The sequence below is a fragment of the Lates calcarifer genome, linkage group LG5 (assembly GCF_001640805.2).
Source record: "Lates calcarifer isolate ASB-BC8 linkage group LG5, TLL_Latcal_v3, whole genome shotgun sequence".
In the NCBI taxonomy this organism is placed as follows: domain Eukaryota; kingdom Metazoa; phylum Chordata; class Actinopteri; family Centropomidae; genus Lates; species Lates calcarifer.
Window position 1 is genome coordinate 7,180,058 of NC_066837.1, and position 21,179 is coordinate 7,201,236.

Below are 21,179 nucleotides of genomic sequence, written 5' to 3' on the forward strand. Positions count from 1 at the left end.
CACAGTGACATCTTCTCTAAACAGCAGCCCCTGTAGGGGAAATGATATTTATAGGTGGCACCATGAATTTAAGTTTGTATACTGGAATACTGAATGAAAAGATGACTCCCAATCTCTCTCTTGGCAGCAGAGGACTTTTCCAACATGACAATGATTCCTAACATACATGCAGAATTACACAAGGGTTTTCAAAAAAGAGAAAAAAGAGAAAACTGTGACCTGACCAAGTACGTCCCCTGTCTTGAATCGAATAGAACACCTTTGGAGTATTTTAAAGCTCAGGGTAGAGCAACAAAACCCCTCCAGCAAAGAGCAGCTGAAAAAAATCATCTGTGAAAAATGTCAAAGTATCTCTCCACAGATTTGTGCAAGTCTGGTATCATCTATGCCCTGGAGGATTGTATTCGTCATAAAAAAAAAGGTGAACATACAAAATATTAAAAGAATGGAATCTCACTAATGAAGGGTATACTAAGTTTTCTTGCAGACCTTTTAAATTAATTAATTCTTGTATTAAATGGACAGAATTTATAATTATGTAACATTTTAATGATGTTGGGGTGTGCAGTTTAGTTGTATACTGTAATTACATCAGCGGTATTCACTATTTACCGAGCACACATGATGAATATACATCCTGCAAACACTACATGAAGCCTCATTCCCAGGAACTCTAAATGGCATCATTCAGTTTTAACAGTTCTGCTTCTAAAAACGATGCATTGATGAGTAAATCACAAGTTACTGTAGGGTGAAACAAACTGTACATATTCTCTCAGAGCCAAAAATGAGAAGCCACACTAAAATATCAACATGTCCATAAAGCAGCTGTGGTTGTTTACAAGTGTGCATGTATGTGTGTCTGTGTGCATGTGTGTGTACACCCCAAAGGGAGCCACAAGGGGACCAAAACCAAAGGGAGCCCACTGAGGGAGAATAACTAAATCATGCAACCCACAGATGTTTGTTAAATACCACAATGAGACAAAAAAGATGGGACCAAAACTGTGGCATTCGTGAAATTCTGTCTGACCATTGGTGAGCATGCATTAGACAAATGTGGATCTAAATCTTTGAATCCATGTCAGCTTGCATGTAGCACTATCAAATGTAAACTAGGCAACAGGAGGACTGTAAGCCCTACACAAACACCACTATGAAACAGTTGGCATGCTAATACTCATGAATGTTGTGAAGAAAAGTTTACTATGATGTCGCCTAGTAGGAGATAAGAGGTTACAAGAAATACATATATTTAACTTCATTTTTGGCAAACTGAAACTTCATTTCAAGAAGTTTTTTATGTGAAGAACTGAGGAGAAAACCAGAAGTTTCAAAGAGTTAATACTAGCTGTACATTTGCACAAACACTGGTGCCTTTAATGATTTCTGCTTATGGCTATCATAGTGAGTTTTGACCAGAAAATGAATAATTATTCAAATCTTTTAACATGCGTCATGATGAGAGTATACATACAGCAGCTTGTACAGTGACTGAGCCTTCAAGCCAGATCTGCTGAGGCCACTGCCTGTCCCACTGCATCGACACATGTGACGTGCCCTCATTTTCAACACCATTAATCTGGGGTGGAGTGGGGGGGTGAAACGTGATGCAGTACACTGAGCATTTGACTCAGCATTTTATCTTGCCATTCATCAAGGGATTGTGTAAATGGTGTGTGTCATCACCTAAATAGATCTGCAGGTGAGGAAATGTAGATACAAAGTTACTCTATATTGGAGTTCCCCATCCCTACCCTCACTAGGGCAAAGCCAATTTTATTTCTCACGACTTTTGGTACAAAGTGCAAAATGTCAGAGGCCACACATAATAATCATAATATAACAGCTGTACTACTATTAACACCGTGACCACAAGTGAAATACAGGTTTTTGGAAGTGAGTGGAGATTCCCTAGATTCCTTAAGATAGCCACTTTAATGAAACACCACTAGGTGACCTGATTGAGAACAAATTGAACCAGGCCCAAAGAAAACAACAAATGTGACATGCTGTTGTATCCTGAAAAGCCCTCTGAAATGTATTTGTAAAAACTAAAACTTAGCATAACAACAGCACACATAGAGAAGCTTAAGTAACCATGTCACTTACAAAACGCTGAGTCATGTCAGTGAAGCTAATGTCAGCCACTGATTGTACCCAAACAAGTAAGACTGTAGATTCAAAACGTCAGCATAAGTTTCTGGTTCCTGATTGTCAAAACCAAAAACGCACTTGCTCCTAGGTATTGTAGGTCACACAAACACAAAGTGATCTCCTAGCAGAAAAAAAAGAAAGATCACTTGCACCTACTTACACATTTTATTTGTCATACATTTTCTAAAAGCAAAGTCCACTTAATTGACTATTCCTAGAGCTTTTGACCACATCCCACTTCCTTTTTCAAGGAAACTTTTAAAAAATTTGTCCCACTTTCTCTAAAAATATTGGGAAAATGTGACAAACAGGCTGCAGTCTTGAGCACTCTAAAATGTATTAATCTATTGTTAGTTCACTTTCTGCTCTTCTGTAGTCTTAGTCTTATAGATACAGGACAATAAAATATGCAGCTATCTACTGTACTTTAGTTCTCACTCCCCCTCCATGTCTGTATTCCTCTCTCCCTCTCGCTCTCTCTTGCTTTCACTCTGTCTAAGGCAAACACACATACATACTGTACATGTACACATACACACAGGCACGCACCAAGTACCATACTATTTTAACAGCTTTTCTCTCTTACTCTCTCTACACTATGGTAATTTTCTCCTGTTCAGTTTCTGGCACCTCTCCAGTGTAATCACTAAGGGGAAATCACCCCTTGAAACACTTGTGAGTGTTTGGCCCTTAATTCATATTGCATGAAATGAGCATGCAGCTTTGTTCACAGAGGGGGAAAAAAATGCCATGCTGTCAGTAGAGCTTGTCTAATACAACCCACAGATGGGAGCTCTAATAACTAATGCCAGGGCCAAGAGAATAAGACGATAATAAAAAGGGATGTCTACCTGATCTGACAGATATTTTCAGATTGAGACACTTGGTGAACAAGTGACATGAACTATTTCATATGTGGGCTAGTAACATCACTTCCATTCCTGCTGCACCAGCTGATACTGTAATCCTTGCAGAATTATCTGTTTTAATCCCTATCCTGTGTTTGGTGCTAAACAATGAATCACTCAGTGTTTGTGTTGTGCAATATCATTAATTATTGACCACTACTTCCAGGTGTGTTTGTGCATAATTAGTTCTTACTGGCACAGAGCTAGAGCTTATAGTTTTCTACCAACCCTGAAATTGTACATTGCATTAGCTTTATATAAATGGAACATTCTTCATATTTTTACTCTGTAACTCTATGGTAGTTGTGTGATCTGCTCTCAGGCTGGATTAAGGAAATCAAAATCAAACCAGACACAAAAAACACGTATTGACACATCCAGCAGACGACAGAAAAAAATGTACATTCATTTGGAGTTGTGCTTATGGCTACCTGACAAATTTAATTCCAATATTTACTCTTCTTTTAGTGTTATATTTGTCTCAAACAACTCTGAAGAAAAATATCTGCTTGTTTAGGTTCTCAGTAGTCCTCCTTCTTCAATACCTTGTCACTAACCTTAGCTGTCTGCACGGGTGGTGGTGGTGGGGAGGGGTGGGGGTTACAAAAACTCATACGTCATCTGTGTGAGCACCCTGGCCCATAGTTACATTTTATTGTTAGGCGACCTCTAACAGCATGACAGGACCGATGGCAAACAAACCTTGTTGAATTTGGCTTGTTGAACAAAACAATAAGGTTGCTGGTCATAAAGCCAAAACAGCGAGCTGAAAGATGCTAAAACACTTTGTAGAGCTGAGAGGAACTGCAAATAATTATGAGTCCATCTGTATTTGTGACACATTTCACATTATATACAGTCTTTTGATCCATTATTAATGATACATTATTCATTTAAAAATACTGATTGTAGCTTTCAAGTTGTATTTTTTTAGGTAAAGCTACAGTATTTCTTTAGAGTAACCACTGCCCCAGGAACGTATGACACACCAAATAAAAATAACTGGATGTTACAGTAAAGCTTGTGGCATACTGTATTTTAAGAATCATTTCCTGGTGAAGATTTCTAATGTAGATGACAGCTGTCTAAAGACAATCAAGTTTCTTACCGCAAATCACCTGACACATTCCCTAATGATGGACACATGTTCTTGATGACAATTTTTTGGCGGTGTAGTGATTTCAAGATTGTGGAGGTCGTTTTCCACTCTGTATTTAATTTATGGTAGGAAATGACCTCTTCTAAAGGCAAAGCAAATTTTAAACAGTGCGTCAGGGCAGATAATAAACTCATTCTATTTATCTACATGACCACTGTACAAGGCTAACCAGTATACTGTAGGTTATATGCATAAGTGGGTCATCACCTTCGTCAGTTTTTTTGGCTTTATTCTTCTGCTTTGATGTTACTATGGCATTGTCAAACTCAAGCATGTCCCAGTTAGATCCTGTCTATCAACTAAATCAGTCGACCTGTCAAACAGAAAACTGCAAAGGCAGAATCAGCATCACACCTGAACAAGACATTTTCTCCTGGTGAGCCAGAAATACCACAAGGCGCACGTGTCACTGGCACTGGAGCGAGTGGGTGTAATCGTACTGGAATGACGGAAGATCTTAAGGCATGTCAGCTACATTCACAACAGGCAGGATAACATCCTCCTCCACTACCAATCCAAAAGAAACTAGGTGCAGACAGATGTTTCTCCTCTCAGGTTTCAGAAACAGAACTTCCAAACCCAAGTTTAACAAAAATAATTTGGCAAAACAAGCCCTTTTTTTCTCTATACTGGAAACACATGTATCATAGAATGGTGCTAAGATGGCTAATTATGGTCCCCTTTAAGAAAAGCAGTGTGACCTGACTATCTGGGGAATGGCTTAACATAATTATTTTCACAACAAGAACAGCTACAGGCCATGAGGCTTCAGGTCAATGGTTTAAATTGTGGTTAAAAATTCATCATCATGTCCATAGAGTTCTTGGTGCAAGGCCCCAAATCAATAACCCACTGATGAGAAATGGGTTTGTGGAAGACCATTGTTTTCTCTGACTGCTGGTATCAGCAACCAAGAGTTGCAACAACACCAACTGGATGTTTAGTTTCCAAGGTGAACCACATGTACAGTATGTTAATATACTGTTTAATAAAGCAGGAATCTAGGTCAGCAAGAGCAATAACGTTCCCACAGCTGGAAAATATGTATTGGCCTTTGGAACGCAGGTTTACATTCAGTATAATGTTGAAGCAATGTGTTAGTAACAGTGTTGCATAACCATTCCAGGTGTAAAGCATTTAATTATAGAATACCAAGTGGTCACAAAGAGAATTTTTTTGTCTTCCAGTTGAGGATATTCATAATTATTATAATTAGAATAATTTGAATGATTAGCATTAAACTATAAAGGATAGCTTAGGATGTTTTTGGGTCTATTTTAATACTCTGACCACATGTTTTATGTATATTGGAAGAGTTTTTGGAAGCTGTCCATACTGATTTGGCTATCTCAGACTGCTAAAACCTCACATAACCATCAACTGAACTTCAGAATTGATTTTTGCATGTTACGGGACTGTGGATTTTGGCACCCATTTCTTGCAGTTTAATAGCACAATTGTAAATAAATATTTTAGGGCCATGAGGAGAAATGGTTACAGCAGCTATTAAGTCTTTCAATATACATAAGACATTAGACTGTTGTATTGAGGTAGACTTCTTCTCAATAGATTGTCTATTTTAGAAACATGTAAGTTTAAAAAAAATTAAACTGAGGATTAAATGAGTTAAGTTTGTTTGTATATCAACTATATATATCATGTATGATTGTGTTACTGTAACTCTAATGTTGGTTAGAGAAGTAAGTGCTGAGGCAACAATGGCACCATTATAAAAGAATGCACCAGATAAACCTGAATCTTGACCTACATTACATACTGTATTATCACTGTCGCTCCTTTATAATCTTGATACCACTCTAATCATAGAGCAAACCAAAAACTAGACAGATATGCATCTGAGCATGGCTGAGTGTAGCTAGACAAACAACAAATTAATCAAGGTATAAATGTGCTCTTTCACTCCTTTGCTCAAAGTCCAATATTACTGTATAATGGTGCATCAGAGTCTTTCATTTTCTCCAAGGTCCAGCACCTGATTGTGAATAAAAGAGAACAGTCAAAACTCCCCCCAAAAAGCCCCAGACTGTCTCCCTTTCAGAGCAGAGTGAAACAGGCAGCTGTAGCTATGTTAGAGGGAAGCAGGCGAAACAAAAAGCAGACATTGAACAGGAGAATGTTTGCTTGTGCCAGGTATGGTGCAGTAAACTCTACAGGGAGAATGGCCAGATCTGAGTATTTCCCAGAACTGTGGACAGTACTAAGCTGATGCCATCATGGTGTCCTATCAATAGTCTGTGTCTTTCTGTTTAAACTGGCTCATTTCTTTATAGAAAGGCCAAGTTCCCAAACACACGACCACATGCAAAGTAATTTGTGCTCGCTACGATCAGAAACAAATACCACCCACCATTCATTAGAACAAAAATAATGGCTGCCAAGTTACCATCCCTCTATTCTAAAATACTGTTTCTGAGACATCTTGTCAATACATACAGAAATTGTTCATTCCAATGAGGAACAAACAAAAACAAACTCTGGGTCAGTGCAATTTGAAATTTACTGATACTAGGGCAGACACTAGACTTTGTTGAATACCTTACTTTAACATGTTTTTCATTTAACAAAATAAACCAAACTTATGAAATGCTAAATGCTGTTTAAACACACTAGACAAAAACTTTGCCTGAATAAAATAGTTTTAGGTTGGAAAAATTTAATTTAATTTTAATCTGGAACAAGATCTGACATTCAGTCCCAGTTTTCAGTACTTGACAGTTTTTAATACTCTGTGCTACAGATGCCTTTTGGTTGATACATAAAATGTTTTAAGGTTGGAAATCTAACCTTTTCTGTTTTTGAGATTTCTGCTTCTGCACCAATACTGTGGAGGTGAATGGAATTTCACTATTGCTATGAATAATCCACAGAAGTTGCTGCCAACAGGTTTTATAGGGGCTAGAAAGTATTTTCAATGAAAATGGTTCACAGTGATAATTCAGAGTAATGGAGATGTGTTCTGTTTCAAAGCACTGCAAACAAAATTCACCCCCATTGTATAGGAGACACAGGTCTCAGAGACAGACATCTCAAAACCTAGACAAGTGAAACCAAAACTATCTGCATGACTAGACACAACCTGAGGTAAGGGAGAAAAGAGAGTTGTTTTTTTCCTCTTTCTCTCTCGTTGTAAGTGTGTGTGTGTGTGTGTGTGTGTGTTTGTGTAATTTGAGAAAGCTGACCCTTTAATATCCCTTCAATTATGAGTTTTCTTGTCTCTTACACTGAAAACAGAAATCATATTACACTTCCTGTCAAACACGTTTACTCTTTTGCAGCGTCAGGCAAGCAAATGATCTCTCCCAACAGGTTCAGGAATGACATAGTATCTTTTTCTTTGAGTTGCCACTTGATCCTTGGAAGCCTCCTTTTACCTGCTGGGTCAGTATGTCATGAGCTGCCGCGTTCCTACATACATGATTTGTGTGCCCAGAGAAGCCAGATTGTGAATAACAGCGATTCCATGGGATGGTCTTTTATGGGTTCAACTGAATGCTTGACAAAGATCACAAATCATTTAGTTTTTTCCCCACAGTAGAGCAAAAGGAGACACTTCGTAAATGTTTTCTAGGTCACCACCATAATGACCAATTTAAAAAAAAAAATAAATAAATAAATAAAAAATAAAATTCAAAGCTAAAACATGTTTTTTTTTTTTTCAATCATACTTTATGTGGGTTGATGTACAAGATGTTTTTACATATTTTTTCAAAAAGACAAATAACAAAGATTTTGAGTATAAGATACATGTTAATATACACTGTGACATTTGATAATAGCTGTGATATGTTAGGTGTAATATCTCTGTGACATATCTAAATTTTAAAAGCATACCCCCACAATTTAGATAAAATTATCTTACAATTTAAGTTAATATTTAAAAATTCGAAGTAGATGCCCAGAAAAAGCCACTGTTGAAACAATATCTATGAAGGTCACTATATCAGAACCCTTTAGAGGACCTAAAAAGAGGTCGATTAAAGAGTTAATTCTCACAGATTTCATTTCCTACACAGATCATTTCTTACTGTTTGCACCTCTGTTTGGTCATTTGTGTCATGAATTAAGTTAACAACAAAGTTATTAATGTTTTAAGTCACAGTCGGCAACAGCACTTTTGTGAATCATGGGTTCTGCTGACGTAAAAGTGTTTGTGGATGCACTCTGTGTGTGTGTGTGTGTGTGTGTATGTGTGTGTGTGTTTGTGTGAGAATGGAAATGTTATGTAAAAGGACCCGGAGTAACCCCCCCACCAGCAAACAAACACACACCCTTCACTTTATTGGAGCCAACTATGCATGACCTACTTTGGAAACCTTTCAAGCTGAAAAATTAACATTTTTTTAAAGTGTCTTCCTCTATGGCATCCTTTCCATGGAGGAACTGACGAGACAAACACTGGGTTTAAACGTAAGCACTTTGGCACGGACACTTGGGCAAACTCTAATTAAACATGAATGATAAAGGCATGCCTTGTTTGCTCAGTCAAGTATATCTGGATACAAGAGGAAGACAATAATGCGCTGAGAGAGTGAGTTGAGATAGGTTCTCTCTGCATCCTCTCTACCAAAAATGAAATATAGATCTCATTGCTTTTTATAGCTCTGAATGAATAATGTCCACCCAATGAATTAGACATCCGCCTACATTTAGCTCAACAAACAATTCTTTTTTATTTATGACAGTGGTGATGGGCTCTTATGACCAGTTAATCTTTGTAATTTGTGATTTAATATGTGCATGTTTCCCTGTAGTCACCCTACTCTATATTACTGATAGCAGTGTGTTGCTATATCCTCTCAGATGACAGTGCAATTCATTCAAGTTCACTTCCATACAAAACCTGCCTACACAGCTCATGACTCAGGAAATCTTTAAGGCCACTTGTGAGAGATCTTCAAGACTTCTTGCGTGCAAGGTAAACAAAGTACTTGGTACACAAAAGACTGCCATTCAGCTACAGTATTTCACAAAGCGGCACGCTATAAAAATCAGGGCATTCATCACCACACACAAGCATGCACTATGCTTTGTTGCTGCTCTGGTATTCAGTTTCCGCCTCCTTTATGCAGTTTGTTAATGACCTCAACAACAGAAGGGAATGTCAGCGGTAGGTAATAGAGAGTAGATCTCCAACTACAGGCCTAGCCTAGCGGAAATCTGGCCCTCTGTCACCAGACTGTGTTTCAGGAAGAAGTTCAAATGAGGACAAGACAAGCATTCAAATCCCAGGAGCCCTGGCCAGCAGTAACCACACTTTTATTGGGGTGTCAAGTCCGGCCTAGAATGTGTGCTGTTGTTGTTATTGTTGGCGGCCGTGGCGGCGGTGTTGTGTGCTTGTGTGTGTATGTGCATGGCTCTGCGTGGGAGAGGCAGAGTGGAGACTTTTTACATGGTTTCTCTTCTTTGCAACAAAAGCATCCAATCATTGTGCCACACTGTATCATCTTGGTTCTTTTAAAAAGATTACAGCCACTGTAGGCATTTTCTCCTACGCTCTAGTAGCATAAGGTAAAAAAAAAAAAAAAAAACCATCCATTCATAAAGCTGAAAAAAAAGCTGGCTTTTCCTGTGCCTTCATAGCTATACCTTTTAAGATAACATTGTTGGACATTTAGATCAGATCTGTAACTTCCCTCTGCTCTGTATTTAGAGTTTTTTCTCTCTCTCTCTCTCTCTCTTGTAGAAATGACAATGACATTAAAATCAGCATTAAAATCTTAGCTACTGTACTTGTCAACCTCCAGCAAGGGTTAAATAAAAAATTAACGTGACTTAGTGAGCACTGGACAGAGAAAGCAAGAGTATTGTGTTATTTGAACAGAGCTTCTAGCACAACCAAATCTGCTGGAAAAGCTAAGAGGCTGTGATAGTGATGAGAATTTTACTCTAAATGATTTAACAGTAACACCACTTTCCCGTTAAAACAGCATAAATAGATTTTGGCCAGTGGAACAAGTTGTAAACACAACATTGACATATTATCACCTTATAAAGTCATTGTGGTGAACTTGTTAGAAAAAAATGCCTATTTAAACACCCAACAGGCCCAGCACAACATCATTGTTCACTTGGAATTGAGCCTCTGGCTACCTGACAAGTGTAAGTTCAACATTCTTCTTTTTAGCTCTGTTTTGGTCTCCACCAACTCCTGTGGAAAATATTAAATAAATGCTCCACTATGTTCACTAGCAAGTGGCTACTTTGTTTGCCTGCTGTTTTGTGCTGGGTAGGTAGCATATAGTGGGTGTATCAGAGCTTTTGTTTAAAATGTGAGTGTTCTGACTGGAAAATCACATGTTGGTAAATGGCTCAGTGGATGTGAGAGGAACTGCAATACATCAAGGTATACTGGCTGTCCATGATGGTACTTGTTGATAAAAAGATAACACTTAACACTTTTATTTGTGTGTGATAATCCTGAGTCCTCTATCAATTTAATTTCAGGTTGTGAAATGTGAATGATTCATGACTTTGACTAATTTGCATGATTTCATGCCAAAATTGGCAAGCCTTCATTAACAGAGCTGTTGAACAAGTCTACCAGTCTCTGAGAAATGAGTCCCATCAGTGATTCATACCAAATTGAGGAAGTCCACAATATCAATTAATGTCGATCTGCTGGCCAGCAAAGCCCGACACAAGTGAAACAAACTGAATCCCAATGTGAGGCTATGAAACTGCATTAATGGGGGTGATAGCATTAAGCTACTTCTCTGCTCGAGCATTGTAAACATATCTCTAATGAGATCAAGATCAATCACAAACATCATTCCTAGCACAATCTAAACACTCAGCAGCTTACTAACTCCCTGTATCCAGCATTTGGAGAAGATTTCCCCTGCCTCTGCTTCATGCAGCCATATGAAGCCTTTGTTTAGAAACTCCTAAGCTCTTCAGAAGTCCTTCTCTTTACCCTGTACAGGTTTTCACCTTGAAACCAAGGTCTAAAATTTCTCTCAAAGAGCTTTTATCTTTACCAGGCATTCATTTTTAAGTTTTTTTTTAATATACTTTAAGAACAGCAGAGAGTAGGATTTCACCAGTTGGACCAGCTCTTACTACTCATACCTTACTGCATACTGCCTCTACACTCTGCTTTACACTGCCTCCAATCCACCCACGCCAAGTGATGGGCTGCCCAGAAGATAAAGCACTGAATCTTTGTGGGTTCTATGTATTAAGATTTTTTTTTTTCATTCAGGTGTTTTATTCATTTAGATTTTTTCTAGTAGACAATTTCAGTTTATTTCAGTGCACATTAAAATATGTACAGCCTGAAAAATATTACACTTTTATACTTTAAACAGTCCTAATAGTAATAATAGTCCTAATGCATAGATACAGTATAATCTATTGTATGCCCTGCCAAATCCTGTAACTAATATAGTGTCCGACATAATTAATTATCTTACAGAATTTCAGTCACACTGAAAAACATGAACTAGTCACCTGACAGTTTGTATTATATATCCTAAAATTCCTTTTGAAACACATATTGATAAATTAAATAAATTAGTGTTTTCTTTTGAAATGAAGTTCTAGCTCTGAAGTACAAGAAAGTACAGGCTTTATTTATTCCTGAATGTGACTCCAAAAATCTGTATACTGAGCACATGATGGCTAGCTGATGTTCATTAAATTTTACTGATTCAAGTTACAGAACGAAAGAAGATTGACACTAATGATAGAAAAACATGAACCTGTTACTTCAAGTCTGTCAGCACATGCTTAAGATAAAATTTAGCACAATATAATGATTCTATATTTGACAGCATACGGGAGAAAACACAAATTAATGCATAGACATATCAGACCCACAACCATTCCCCAACACCTTCACCTGTAACATCCCTTTCACAACCCAAACAAGCAGCTGCCCGCTTTATAGTCAGTAACCCATAATGCACTAGGAGCTGCTGTGCATGCCTGGTGTTGGGATTTAATTGGATATTAGTATCCAGCGGTGTCTGAATTAATCAAATCATTTCCATCCATTAATTTAGTGGAGGAACATACAATTACAGCCTTATTAGTGTGCTCTCAGGAGTATGCCTTTTCATCCCTCTGCAGAACATTGAGAGTTGGCCAGAGTCCAGTGCAAAGCATTCTCCCTCCGTAAATCTGGTGCTTCCTCATGATGGGCATACTGTCGATCTATAGAAACTGGCTAGCAAGCTTAAAGCAAGGGAAATGTCTGGCTCTAGAAAGGTGCTACTTTTCTCATGGCTATCAGAAAGGCTTAAATTTTAATGAGAGCTTATCTAAATATCTGAACATTTTTAAAAAATATACTGTTGGCCTCTATTTTGAGTCTTTACCATTTGTCAGATTATGATATTATTATGTCAAAGGACTGAAAAGTTTTGGAGAAATTCTGTTTGATGAAACATTACTGTGAAAACCCTAAATGCCCTAAATAGGGTGAAAAGAGATTTGGAGATTTAGACAGCGAGCAAACATAATCCAGCACACTAATGTAGGTCATTTTATGATCATTTCCATATTTCTAAATTTTATACAAATCAGATTTCTTTCATAATGGACTTTCATCTATAATTGTTCAAGAGAATAAATACAGGAATTCAAGTTTTTTGCTGTGCTGAAAAATTAAACAAAGAAACCTTTAATTGTACAATGCCGTATTCTGGCCACCTGGTTTATCTAAGCAATGAGTTTAAATAAACATCATATAAATACAACAATTCTGGTTAAGGCAACTGTTTTTTCCCCCTTCTTCCTCTCTTGTGAATCTGAGTTAAAACATTTTTTTTTTGCACAAAGTAATCCAGACTGCTCAGATGAGCAGCCATTTTTAATTAAAACCATTTACAGAGGAAACCAAAGTGAGAAAAAAAAGAGCCGAGGGATTTTACACTCTGTCATCCAAGGCTTCAGTGGATCAAAGAGTTTTAGTTGTGCTTTTTAATGGTTACGTAATATTTTTGCCTATGAGATATTGGGCCTGGGCACCATCTAGTCAGTCCAAAGCTCGATGGTATCACAGATTTCCTGCAGTGCACTTTCAGATTTCAGGCATGATACAATAAGCCTATGTTTATGTCTAAGTATAGTTGTCAATCAATACAATACTACTGGTGTAACAGGACACTGTAAGTAGGCGGCAACCTCTAAAAAATGTTAGATTCTTGCATTCTACCTTAAGACATTTCTGTATACCTGTTTGTGTGTGTGTGTGTGTGTGTATGCATTAATTGTATGTATGTATGTATATGTGTGTTTGTGCCTGTCTGCTATTCTGTCGGCCTGGCTGGCTGCCATGTGGCCCATCTCTTACTGTCATCCTGTCTGACATTAGGGCTAAGCTGGATCTCATTAGGACCAAGGTGGCAGTGATCCCGTCAACATCGCTTTGGCTCCTGCCATATGGGTCGCCTCCAAGGTAACGGGCTGTATCAGTCTCCTCAGAGCTGCAAGCCTTGTTATAGCACACACACGCACACACAGATGGAGTATCTACTCTCTAGACGAGCGTGTACTGTACATATAGACCTGAATAAACACGTCAAACAGAGAGGGCATAATAAAAAAGAAGATAAGATAATTTGGTCAGATCTATGGATGATGTGAGGTGTGAAAAAACATACATAGGCTCCTTCACACAATTTACTTACTCTACATGTTTTCGATTAGAAATACAAAAAGGACAATCATCTAATATATATGAGTATGAAACTATCAAGAATAATCAAGAAATAACTGTGTTAAATATATAGAATGACAATAAAAAAAGTGATATCTTGTTGAATAATTAAGTTAGGATCGCTGCATAAACCGTCCACTTAAAAATTTAAAGGCACTATTAACCATTGTCATCGGTAATATTTTGCATTGCACTTGTAAACTACAGTAAATAAGTTGCCGGTTGATGACCTGTGTGATATGCAGTGATGAAACACCATAATAAACTGGCTGTCTTTTTCCTCATCCCTTCCTCCAAACTTGTCTCTTCAATGTGAATGACAGTAGCTGAGCTGAAGAAAATGAAAACAGACAACTGAAAATGGCAGTGCAATCAGTGAGATCTGCAAAGTTGGTTTCTCCAAATTCAATCAGGAAAACTTTTTATCTAATAAATCTCCATTTTGAGATTCTGTGCAATATCACTGCCCAAACTCAGTCTGGACTTGTCATGGTGAAGTCATAGTCAAACAATGTGGCGGGGCAATGTACGCCAATGTCCCAACAATGTCATATATAGTGTTGTACTTCTCTTACACACAGTGTCTGACTTTTATCATACCTCGATGAGTAAACAGGAAGTCATTTATGACTTTTTTTAGTGCTTCTTTACTCCAGCTCATAAAAACTGTGAATTTATGATGTCCCGTGCATAAATAAATGATAGCAACATATTTTATAAGAACACCAATAGGCAGACACTGTTATTTAAAAAGACAAAACCGCAAACCTTTCTTTTGATTTACTGTAAATAAATAATCAGTATCTCTCACTTCTTCAGTGAATATACATACAAGTACTACTGTATTTTCAACAATATCTATATTATGGCTTTGATATTAGCTGTTATTAATCCTGCTGATGATAATTTACTTCCTTCAACTTCTCATGCAACTAGGACACCAGAATACTTTGGAAGCACAACAACTGTGTCAAAGTTGCGCTTCACCAGATTGGCGGCTATTATAGATTTTTTCCCTTTGGCCTGTTTGTTTTGTTTCAGCCCCCACCCTTACAAAAGCAACTGTTTATTTCATCAGTTTGGCAACAAAAGCATGTGATCAATCATTCATAATTTATGATGCTGCCAATGGCCTAAGGCCCATAAAAACAGATATTTGCATTACACAAGGTCTTAGCTGGAGCTCCCGATAACAGACCAATAAATTTTGTTGTTGCACATACACACAGGCCCCTGATAAGAGGTAAACTTTGCCTCTGTGTTACAGTAGAACACAGGGCAGTGCTATCAGAGATGATGTTGTGATCACATGCTACTATAACAATGACCTGGACCCCGTCCTTTAATTCCTGTTCCCCCTGCCAGCATCCCGCTGCCTTTCCCAAGCCCTGCTGTTGTTATTATTTTGCACTTCTCAAAGCAAACGCCCTAAATCCCTTGTGCAATATGAGTCTAACTGTAACAAACTGGCCCTCCATTTATCAGATCCTCTACAGAGACAGGCTATTGGCTATTAAACAGGTACACTCACAGAAAAAAAAACATTATTTAGGATAAATTACTACTGCTCTCTTTAAAGCAAAGCTGGAATGTTTGAACTCAGAAAACATCACAGAGACATGGAGACACACTGTAAGACACTCACTTAGACTACTTAGACTACATAGAGACGTCTTCGTTCTTCTTACCTTGACATGCTGTCCGTGATGCAGTTTTGACCCACGTAAGCTTCACCTCTGGCTGACATGCCTGGCCGAGATTTCCACGACTCCATTAACGCCGTTACGGGCGAAATTAGATTCAACAAGGGGTTGGACTGGTCCCTCACATCATGCCGCGTGAAAGACATTGTTCCTTGGGCTCCAATCTGGTAATGGAATGAGTGTCCACCGGAATTAACTCCAACAATGGCAGATGTGGGCATGCTGTTATTCTCTTGGTAATAGCTGCCATCAGTGGACTCCTGCTTAACCCCTTTAGACAGGACATTGTTGGAGAACACATCGGGCTCATAGTTCCCATTCATAGAGGAGGCAGGGGGTCCTAAGATACCAGAAAGACTGTATTCATCAATGTTATTCCTTAGGGACAAATAGGTGGTCTCAGACGCAGGGAAGAGACCAAGAGACGGTGACTGCTCAACATAGGGCTGTTGATTCATACATCCCTCATTTTTGTTTGGCTCACTCTTAATCTGTGTGATAAAGGGTGTGCTACTCACATTACATTTGGAGCTACCTAAACACATGCTCCTGAAGTCAGTCCCAGGTTCGTTCTTAATGTACTTAACCATGCCCATCTGGTCTAAGCCGACATTGAACACCTCCCCGTCTACCATCTCTACTTTAGGGAACTCAAAGTTCTTGAAGTCTGTGTCTCTGGTCAGACCTGTTGCTTCTGGGCTGTTGGTGTCATTCTGCACCAAACCAAGTCCACCAGCAGGACTGGAAACGGGAAACCCACCAGAGGATGGGTTCTGTGGGCTGCTGACGGCCATAGTGCCCCCTGTGGCTGGACTGGAGATGGAGGGCCTTACTGTGCTGCAGTTATTGGCGGTGCTGGTGCAGCTGCCACCTGTGGGGCTCGAGACAGATGACCTAATGTTACATGTAGTGCTGCAGGACGGAGGCGATCTCACACTACTCATACTGTGAGGGCTAGACATGGGGGACCTCATGATATTGAGAGGGCTGGTGAGTGGTGGTGAGCCCACTGTGGTGGACTCTACAGGGCTACATGTGGCTGAATTCCTGCGCTTGATGTTGGCCAGAGTTGCAGCACAAGACGTCTGGCTGGCAGGACTGCTGACGGAGGAGCACACTGGTCCAAAGCACGTAGGAGGACTGGTGGTTGACGACACCATATTGTTGCTGCCCCCAGGGCTGGAGATGGAGCTGGAGGTCTGGGGGCTGCAGGACAGAGATGAGGCCAGCATAGATGCTGAGCTAACTGGAGTCCCAGTGGTGCATTCTCTGGGAGTGGTGCTGGACTGCTGGAAACTAAACTGCTTTAACTTGGGGCTCTTTGTGGAACCACACTGAGTCTCCTCTAGAGCCCGTCCACACACTGGATACATCTTCCCAGGGCTGGTACTGCCCCCATGCTGGCTAAAGGCAAAGTCTGCCTCTCTGGCTGCATTCATATACAGACCCATAGACTCAGCCACAGTCTTGGAAAGCTCCTTGGAGTCCATTTCCTGCTTATGACCATGGAGAGAGTTGTTGAAGTGTGGGAGAACAAATGGCTGGTTCTGGCTGAGCCGAAGCATTGGCTGCTCCTGCTTCTTTGTATTGTTGTCTTTGCAGTCGGTGGCCGGGCTTCCAGCAGGGCAGCTGACATTGACTATGTCCATCAGGATATCATTGTTAGTCAGACTTGAATCTTCTGTACTGCAGCAGTACTCCATGGTGCTGGGGACCTGAGACCATCTGTTCTCTGTATCGCTTCCATCAAAGAAACTTTGGTATCTTTTGGTCTCCATTGCTGGCTCATTGATTCACCTGGAAAATAAGGCAAGAAGGAAAAAAGGAGGGAAAAAGTGAGAAAATCTTACAATGCTGTTGCTTCAAATTTGTTGTAGTCCAGCTGCACATAAGGCACTGGATTAATAATAAGATTTGAGTGGCAATGTGTATTAAGGGTATTTGCCTTTGGGCAGAGATTACAAGTCTCATATGGGACTAAATTATATATTCAGGAATATGCTAATCAATACAGTCTGTCAGTTCTGGGTAGATGTCTAAGCAGTAAGTTCTGCTTCAGTGAATAAAAACCTAATCAGGCAAAAAAGGTGAGGCTAATGTGAAAGAGTCGTGAGAAGATGTATAAATATTTTCTTCTCAAATAACATGTAATAGATTTCACTTATTTTTATGTTATGGCTACTTATCTTTTAAGAATACATGAGAAAAATTGTATACAATATGTTAAGTCTTAAAAAGTCCTAAGCAAGTCTGTACAGTATTTCCTCTCTCACAGATAAAGCTCCTTATCGCTGCACTACAGGGGATGTGCAGTGATAACTTGAAGGAAAAAAGCATTTCAAGGGTTAATGTATCGACGTGACGTCGGCTCGGCTTTTTGTTTAAATTCCCACCTCTGCTGCGCCTCTATTGGACAGCTCAGCCAGAAATCCACCAGCCTCATCAGGCCATTCATGGATTGGTCCGACAGCTGCCACTCAATAGTTATTGCTCTTGCAGCCACAACATAGCTGCGACATAACTTGAAATGTTGTTTTAGCGGCTGGAGCAGCCCGGTCATGTGTAAAAGCAATAAAAATACAGGCAATAATTAAGACACTTGACATAGACAGTAACAATGTTAAGCCTTTGCTTCAGGGGATGTTTCAATATTTATTTTTCATGGTACGTTGCACTCTTTGAAGAGCTCAGCTCCCAAGTAGCCGAGATATCTTGAGTTAAAGTTATGCACGTTGGCTGCAAAATATCCCTTACACGTGTGTGCAGATTCTTGAACGTAAAATTAAAAATGAAAGAAATGTCAGCTTGATAATTCCTCCCTGTAGCTTACTCCAGCCGTGATTGTCCTGTCTCGGTAGGACATGCAACTGTGCATTTCTCTCCATTTTGCGTTTGCGCAGAATAAATACTAATAGAGGATTTTTGCTGTGGTGTTGCTGTGATCTCTTTTTTAAATTCTGTGCGAAAGTAGTCGCATTTTCAGCATGTTGGGAAAACAAGCGGCACTAAGTGCAGTAGGGAGAAAACCTAAATGATTTAAGTCAGAAAAACAAAAATGACAGCACGAGATATTTCTCAGTACCTCCAGACAGGTGCGTTCAGACATGCAAAATCTACCATCCATTGAAATAGAATTGTTGTGGTTATTTTTGTACTCACATAAACTACATAAACTTCTTGACGACTTTTATTATGGTACAGACACAGGTCCGCTAACGGTCCCGGTTGAAAGTTATTAGATTTCTCTTCCCCAGCAAACGGACCGGGGATGCAAGAATTGAGTTATCCGACTTAACAGCGAGGAGTTTGCTTTCATTATCTCAGAGCCAGCGCCAAATTAAAATGTACAGTCAAACATTGAGCTCTGTCCTTCCTTACCTTAATTACGACATTCAGAGTTGTCAGGTGGCTGTGTTGCTGGGCAGCGATAATCCAGAGGACAAAAAAAGATACGCAAAGCAAAAGTCAATAAATATCAACAAATGTGTTCTGTCTACTCTTTCCAATACATAGTATACAGTTTGACAGCTAGACACAGTGGAGAAGTCTACTGCGTATTATCACTAGTAATCCTCAACAGCGAGCCGCTGCTCCTGACAGGACGAACGGCAGCGACGGGTCGGACGACAGCGGCAGATGATCTCACATTATGGCCGTAATTTTGCAGATTACAGATTCTGGGCCCTAGATAAAAAAGAGTAATAAAAACAAACGAAGGAGTCGGTCAGAGACTTGCAGTCAGAGCGACGTCATTCTGTGCACATGGACCCTCCTACTGCAACGAGTGCAACACAAACTCTGAGGAGGGGGAGGAGGAGGAGGAGGAGGAGGGGTGAGGCAGAGAGAGAGAGAGAGAGAGAGAGAGAGAGACGGGGGGGAGGAGGGAGGGGCTCAGGGCGCAGGTAGTCAGAGCCGTTTGGAAATAGGGCACCGGATTCAGTGCAGGGTTGTTTGAGATAAACTCTCAGACTAACAGCGCGAGGCAGTCTGTTTGGTTTAAATAAAATATCCTCTGCAAGTTTGTTACATTTTCTGCAGGCGTTTAATCCCCTGTCCTCCTTTCTCACCGTACTTTATGCTGTTTTTTAAAAAACAATCTCTTCTAGTGCCACCTCTGAAAAGGTTTCCCATGGAACTATACTGCACATACATGTACACACACGCGCAGCCACAATTTAGATAAGAGGATATCCCATTTTACAGTAAACGTGGAGCTCATAAACCCTACGAATACTGAGGCAAGAGTCATTCTACTGTAAAGAGTGAAATCAAGTCAGGATGTTGCCCTGTAACACCATAACGCCTGCCTCCACTAGGTGGAGCAATATTTCTATTGCTGTTCAAAAAGCAAATCCATTGAGTGGTCAAGATGTCACTTAATTCAGTCCATGTTGAAACAGGATAAAAGACTTAATTTCACAACGCTAGTGAAACAAAACTTCATGTGTCCAAAATAGACAAGAAGTTTAGTTTAACTGTCTTTTTTTCCACTTTTGGTCAGGCTTCAAGCTGCAGTTGTCTTTGCAACCAACAACCACCATCATAAACACGCTCACTCATGTGTAGGTAGACATTTTTTGAATCATGTTTTTACAAGTGAAGCTGTGAGTTCATGAAAGTGAAAAGCACCAAAAAAGGAAAATTGTTTAAAAGTGAATAACAATGGAAAGAATAATAGATAGAATAGATGTATACCCACACTTTGTTCAGACTCTGTCAGACACAGTCAAGTTGGCATACTATAACTTCAATTAGATGAGGTCAGTATACCTCACTGATAATGTCCTTTGGTGTACTTGTGAGAAAGTACAGGGCATCTGTGTTTATTTGTGACACCAACATAAAAAAAAAATGGTTGTGACGCTATCATCTGGATTAAGCTGTTATTTACATTTTACAGCCAATAGCTCACTGGCGTCGATGTGAGTGTGGACTCTGGTTTTACTTCAGCAATGTCCAGTAATCAGTTTAATCTCTGGAGTTGTCAGTCAGTCGAGTCACATTCTGTAGTGTTTTCATGCGGCTGCGTAAAAGTGTGCATGTAGGACTTTGAGAGTGGAGCCGTGTACAGTAGTTTGAATGTTTCTCTTCATTGCTTGTCTGGGTTTTCCAAGCCAGCCTGTAGCCATTACCCAAGCGAGGCAGCAGCAGTTAGATTAGTCAAAGCCATTCAAGCAACACTGCCCACCTCCCTGATCTGCCTGTTAATCACCCATGAATGGGGGACCTGCTTCAGAAAAAGCAGGAGAATTGAGATATAACCAACGTTTCCCACCCTCATTCATGCTGCTCCCACTTGTCCATTGCACATAATGGGTGCCAGTCAAACACATCGTGAGCAAATCTAATTTAGCTTTGCATCACAGATTTTTTTCCTCAGTGACAGAGTCATAAGACTTTGCAGACTGACAGCAGAACACGGCTGATATAAAATCAGTTATAATTGGCTGCCTCTCTGGTAAAATTGAAGGCAGCTCCATTGAATTTCACTGAAGCTCTCAAGTGCCATTATTTTAGTCAAATCAATGATAATCACACTGGCCTTAAACCATTGCTCATACATGGGAGCT

The 21,179-nt window shown here is 39.6% G+C and overlaps 1 protein-coding gene across 2 annotated transcripts in view; it reads right to left on the reverse strand.

The window, feature by feature from the left end:
• Nucleotides 1-19,407, reverse strand: part of nr3c2 (nuclear receptor subfamily 3, group C, member 2) — a 74,216-nt gene extending 54,809 nt beyond the window's left edge. For both annotated transcript variants that reach the window (XM_018690866.2, XM_051070530.1), the window contains exons 1-2: nt 18,988-19,407; nt 15,595-17,406 (exon numbers count right to left, since the gene is read on the reverse strand). In XM_018690866.2, the coding sequence (XP_018546382.1) occupies nt 15,595-17,387 (1,793 nt within the window). In that variant the 5' untranslated portion in view covers nt 17,388-17,406; nt 18,988-19,407. The remainder of the gene's footprint in view (nt 1-15,594; nt 17,407-18,987) is intronic.
• Between the last annotated feature and the right edge of the window lie 1,772 nt (nt 19,408-21,179).